The sequence below is a fragment of the Sinohyriopsis cumingii genome, chromosome 6, assembly GCF_028554795.1.
Source record: "Sinohyriopsis cumingii isolate HCF-2022 chromosome 6, ASM2855479v2, whole genome shotgun sequence".
In the NCBI taxonomy this organism is placed as follows: domain Eukaryota; kingdom Metazoa; phylum Mollusca; class Bivalvia; order Unionida; family Unionidae; genus Sinohyriopsis; species Sinohyriopsis cumingii.
The window spans coordinates 609,512-615,511 of NC_142966.1; the positions used below are offsets into that span (position 1 = coordinate 609,512).

Genomic DNA, 6,000 nt, shown 5'->3' on the forward strand with positions numbered 1-6,000 from the left:
ACCGTGTAGACACAAAGACGAAAGACAGACAGAGAGATAGATAGATAGACAGATCGATAGCTAAGAAATACATATATAGAAAACAGAGATTAATATAACAAATTAGGAATGAAACGTTGATTTTATTCAGTTTTGTACAATTTCTTTTGCACTCGAAGAGCAGAAACAATGCTTAATAAGATCCACAATTAAGTTTCTCGTGACCCTGTAGAATTTTCATTCCTCTTTCGTTATTGCGGGCGGTCATGGCGTCCAGTATTAGTCGGCATGTATTACTGTAAAGTACACCGTCCTGGTTCACATCCCCTAAAATATCAAATTCAAATTATGCGTTACGCTTTACTCAATGTAACACACCCACACACCCCCCCACACCCACCCCCCCCCCCATATATATATATATATATATATATATATATATATATATATATATATATATATATATATATATATATATATATATATATATTGACATATTATCTTTTTGGTATTCTGGTATTCTTCGGCATATCTACTTTAATATTATGTGTTTACGTATGCTTTCTTTAACTCCTCTTGCCTATGTAAAATATGTACAGTGTATAAAATTAGTAAGATTTGCTATTATTCAGAACAAGCTGCATGCCATCCCTGGCTAAGAAACACTCTAAATATAGTAAGAGTTTCGACTCACTTCCTATTCTTCAATGGATATGTTCACAATGTTGAGACTATTTTCTGCTATATTAGTTGGTAGTTTATTGATTTGTATCATCAATTGTTGCTTGAGAAATATTGTTATGAGATTGAGGACAGCATTTTGAGAAGAAAAGAAAGGACATGTGCAATCCATAGTCATAGTGACTGATGGAAAATTGATTAGCACCTCGATTTATGCCTTGACATAGACGTCTTAAACTATTAAACTGGAGGTCGTTTATTTCAATGAAAAATAAAACTACATGGCTCACGAAAATATGATGTTTAACATAACGAGAATGAGATTCTAAAATGGCAGATATTTCATGTTCAATGTTCAGTAATAGCCGTATTTCATCATTAGTGTCAATCCTCAACGGAAAGCCGTACAACGCATTATGCTCTGTGACTGTTTGGGTTTTAGAAACGCAATAAGAAAACAGCTTGCCAACTTTTCAACCTAATGAATTTCTATGTCTGAGTAAAAAATAGTTTTCATTCCTGACACATAACACGAAAGCCGACAACAAAACCATTTGCTGTATATGTGATTGAATCACGGTGACTATAATCAAAAGAGTTAGAAAATCGACAGAATCAGTAGGTATCTACGTATGCTACTGTGTATGTTCATGCCTGAGTTTAGGCATAGTAGTGTTTCAGAAGTGCTAAGAGTAAACTTTTAGCTCGAGTTTGAATTCGTTTCTGGGTTACCAAGCTCTCATAAAGTTAGAAACTGAATTGGCAAATTTATATATCTTACCACCAATAATGAACTCTTGGCCTTGTTCCAAAACTTGGCCACAAAGATTTCCAGTAGGTGGGAATTGCAGAACGAAAGTACCATCGTGTACGCCTAATGGATAAGTCCCATTCTGAAAAGACAAGGGGAACTAGCATTACAGTTCGAAAGTTTGCCTTGAAGTGAATATGAAAAAAATAAACTTGCAATTGTCAATCATATTACCAATTTTGTTTAATGAATAACTTCTTCATATTCAAGATTGGAATTATTCAGTTATAACTGTAATATTTCAATCAATTAATAAGACTAAATGGAACTGATATTTTCTTAAAATATTTTTGAGCATTTGGTTATGTTTTACTCTGATAATTAATAAAACTAAGAAGCTTATAATGGTTCACAATATTATCTATTCAATGAGGAAGATATTCATTATATTGTGGTGTATGGTGTCATGAAGATCGGTTAGCGACAATATTTTACCCGTCAAATGGGTTGTAATTGTAACTACAGGTAATTCTCTCATAACTCTTATAACTAATAACTACGAGGCCCCCAATCTATGACAATGAATAATCAATCTTACACTGATATTTTATACTACATTAAATAAAGAACCATTTTCGCCATACTCAGTCAATTAGGTCTGACCTATATTGTTTAAAGTTCGTAAATTGGTTTCTTTTTCACATGATATGGATATATGAAATGATAAAGAATCAGTGTAATCGCCTCCTCCTATCAATCATTTTGGAAAATCTGAAAAATTATTGCAATACGAGGAAAAGGGTTGAAAAGCCACATTACCATATTTTGAAACGAAACAATTATAAATAAAATCACATTCACGTTAGCACATGCAATGAATCTTCTCATCGGAAGAGACAAATATGATTTTATTCAACAATTAACTGGTAAACATCAATTATTAAACAGTATATAGGTTAAGTAATGTGGAGGAAAATCTCAACAAACGTTGAAACAATCATTTCAAAGAGTTTTGCAATTAGGTCAAGTGTACTCTATATATTTCAATCTGTCTATTGTTAATTAAAATAGGTAAATGTATGCCACACGGAACACTAAGTTGAAACTTTTAATAAGAACAGTTTCACACCAGTGTCTTCCGCTCACTTAAACGTGCCATGTTTGCTTTCCATCATGAAAAGTATTAGATTAGACTGTTAAAATAATGAATTGGCATTGCCATTAACCATCCACTATCCATAACCTTTAGTATTATATGGCTATTAACCATTAGCCATTTTAGGGGAGCAAACACAGAAACATTGCCCGAGAGTCCATATTAGTTGGTCGTGTGTATGAGAGTGCTTGGATTTTTAACGTAGCTTTAATAATTTTTCTGTCACATCGACACGATGTCTGCAGTGCGACAGAATATAGTGATGTCTTGCAATGTGGATCATGCGCAAGACATGTGGCATCATGTCCCACGTACTGACATTATCTTACACCAAGCCGACCAGTCCTAACACTAACCTATTTATGATGGGCGCCAGTCGAGGCAGCTTCTAGTAACATTTTTAAAAGTCCTTGCTATGACTCTTCCAGGTTCGAAACCCCGACCTCCCGCATCGGAGGCGGATGCTCTAACCACTAGGCCATTGGAGTGGACCAGTGTCCATATGAGAAAGAAAGCTTAATTGATGGGACTAATTTAAGCTAGATTATAAGTAGATTTATTTACTCACCTTATATATGTGTACCAGACTCATATTGTATCTTCCGCCAAAAGCCAAATATTCATCTTCAGATACACCTCCTTCTGCGTTCAACAGTTGCACACTTTTCACTCTTCCTTCGACCACTTTGATACAGATAGTTATAATATAGTAAGGTTGTCTCAATTGCCTTGAATAATTGCGAATCTGTATACATAGTTATATGTATGTATGTATGTATGTATGTATGTATGTATGTATGTATGTATGTATGTATGGTTGTAATTTGACAATATTAAGTTAAATTTGAAGAAAAATGTGTACTAGTGGATGTCTTTATCAACTTTCTGAATGCTCTATTCTACCATTTTCAGGCTGCAAAGAACCTTTTTATTATCGTAATTCTATATTTCTTGTGCTGAATTTAGCTAAATTAACAAAACCTTGATCACCAATATTCGTACTTACATTTTGCGATTGCAAAACTTCGACATAGCTAATTTGTCAAATGATTCCATATTATTAAGTTGGAAGGATGATAATTTATTTCTATTATTTACCTCAGGAAAGCTGCTATACAAATGACCAATATTCTTTCTGTTATATTGTTCCGTAGTCCTAAATACGATGAACATTCTCGGTAATATACTCCTTCATATGCATATTGTTTTATTTATTTCCTTGTAATGGCTACAATAACATCCTAATCTGTTTTCTTTTAACACGTCGAGGATTCACATCTTGGTAGAGGTGTGAAACTAGATTTTGTATGAAAATCTGTAGTAGTCAATGATCAATATATGTAATATAAAATTATATTGTATGATATTAGCAGAAGTTCATGTAGAAGTAAGATTCGTGATAATGGTCATTATATTGTTTGCTATTGATACACAAACACAAATGGGAAACATTTGTTGTTACTTTCACCAACCTGTTTTATTATATTGAGGACACATTATTAACTCCCACTGAGATTGGTGGCTGCATTGGCACGCATAAGTCATTTGTATAGCCATCACTAGTCCCAACAGAGATTGTACGAACATTACTGTCTTCTCCATGATGCAGATACCTTAACAAAAGAATGATTGGATGATGATTCTATGAATGTAGAGAAAAACATGATGTATATAAACGGTACATACAAATAAGCATCTTTACATCTTAGGCAGCTATTTTATATTGTACCAGACAATGCACGACACAATATTAAACGTATGTATTTTGCCCATAAAGATCAAACTATAAAGGCGATCAAAAGTTTGAAAACAAATTAAACGATAGAAATAAAGCACTATTAGCATATTAACTATAAAGTTTACCTTTTCTCAGTTCCCGAATATTACGACTGCCTTTAAACAGCAGTGAACCCTGTGCTGATATTATTTGCTAAAGTAACAACTCGGCTCTCTTTTATACTCAACATACAATATTGGTGAACTTTAATATAAGGTTCAAATGATTGTAATCCTTTGTAGAGCTTTTGTCACGCAAGTTGTGACGTCCTGTTTACCTTAATAGATCACCGACCAAACTCCACCTTGTTTTCGTCCGTCATGAACAGGACATGTTTGTTTGTTTGCTAAGTTTGAAAGTTGAAAATCCTCCAAGTCGTGAAACAAGTGATGATTTATATTGCATTAATGTAAACCGGGAAATTGTAATCATATTAATTTTATCCTGTACAATAAATTATAGTCTACTTTATATGAATACAAAAATATTCCGTTTTTTAAGCCTTTGAAAATATAAAGCTGAAATTTGGATAATCCGCCGAGAGAATGAGATAGAAGGAGAGTGAGAAAGGCGGGATAGATTTTACTCCACATCCCTTAACCTATAAACCTTATATTATTGTATAAGTGCTGTTTAAAAGTTGCTTGTTGAATACAAACATATTCGTCTGCTGCGATGGGAGATTCATTGCATTTGTTGACGTGATTATGATTTTAGTTTGCAATTGTTTCCTTTTCAAATATGGTAATGTTTCTTTTCAAACCATTTCTTCGCATTGCAATAGTTTTTCGAATCTACTTAATTAATTGATAGGAGGAGAGGTTTACACCTATTCGTGATCATTTACTATATCAATATCATGTGTAAAGGAAAGCAATTTACGAACTTGAAACATTATATATAGGTCAAATCTAATTGACTGGGTATGGAGAAAATAGTTCCTTATTTTATAGTATAAAATATCCATGCATGATGGATTATTCATTGCCATAAAATGGAATAGTAGCGTAAGTATCTTGCTGGTCTGTACACATGGACGATGTCGGATTGTTATGTTGGACTAGAGTCCGACAGTGAAACGTAACACAGAGAAAATTGTTTTGTGTTTGATTCTGGATGGAATGGATAGCCAGTGTAGGGTACAGAGCAGCGGGGAGGTGTGCTCTGATCGTGGTACTCTAAATATGATCCGAGCAGCTGTGTTTTGAACTTTTTGAGGTATCTGGAGCAGATATCGAGATGAACCAGACAAAATTGAGTTACTATAGTCCAGTCTTGAAAGTACTAATGAACACACAAGTGTTTTAGAGGCATCACCTGAAAGATATTTGCGAATTGAGGTGATGCGTCGCAGTTCAAGATATGCAGCCTTGCATATGTTCATGACATGTTGGTGCAATGTGAGAGTACTGTTCAGAGTAACACCTAGGTTTCGTACTGATTGTGTGAATTTAATGTTGGTATTGCTGATATTTATTGTTTGAAGCAAAGGATGTGAATGAGAAAGTCTTTGTGTTGTGATCAGAATGGCCTCAGTTTTATCATCATTCATCTGCAGCTTGTTACATGTCATCCATGATTTCACATCAGAAATGCACCTCTCTACACCTTGGACGGTAGCATCAACTTCAGTTGGGTGGCTAGATTTGTATATTT

At 34.0% G+C, this 6,000-nt stretch overlaps 1 protein-coding gene across 1 annotated transcript; it reads right to left on the reverse strand.

The window, feature by feature from the left end:
• Window positions 1-143: 143 nt before the first annotated feature.
• LOC149796258 (uncharacterized) lies at window positions 144-4,515 on the reverse strand. The gene is made up of 5 exons (XM_089960200.1): window positions 4,431-4,515; window positions 4,040-4,180; window positions 3,136-3,251; window positions 1,442-1,553; window positions 144-306 (listed from the first exon to the last, which is right to left on the reverse strand). The coding sequence occupies exons 2-5, from the start codon at window positions 4,167-4,169 to the stop codon at window positions 173-175; spliced, it is 492 nt and encodes a 163-aa protein (XP_089816326.1). The 5' UTR covers window positions 4,170-4,180; window positions 4,431-4,515; the 3' UTR covers window positions 144-172.
• Window positions 4,516-6,000: the final 1,485 nt, after the last annotated feature.

Bases quoted from the DNA above. Each gene is read 5' to 3' on its own strand.
- LOC149796258 (XM_089960200.1), bottom strand. From the start codon at position 4,169: ATGGAGAAGACAGTAATGTTCGTACAATCTCTGTTGGGACTAGTGATG. The intron at 3,252-4,039 runs GTTGGTGAAAGT...TCTGTATCAAAG, and splicing joins TCCTCAATATAATAAAACAG to TGGTCGAAGGAAGAGTGAAA. The intron at 307-1,441 runs GTAAGATATATA...TTGATATTTTAG, and splicing joins CCAAGAGTTCATTATTGGTG to GGGATGTGAACCAGGACGGT.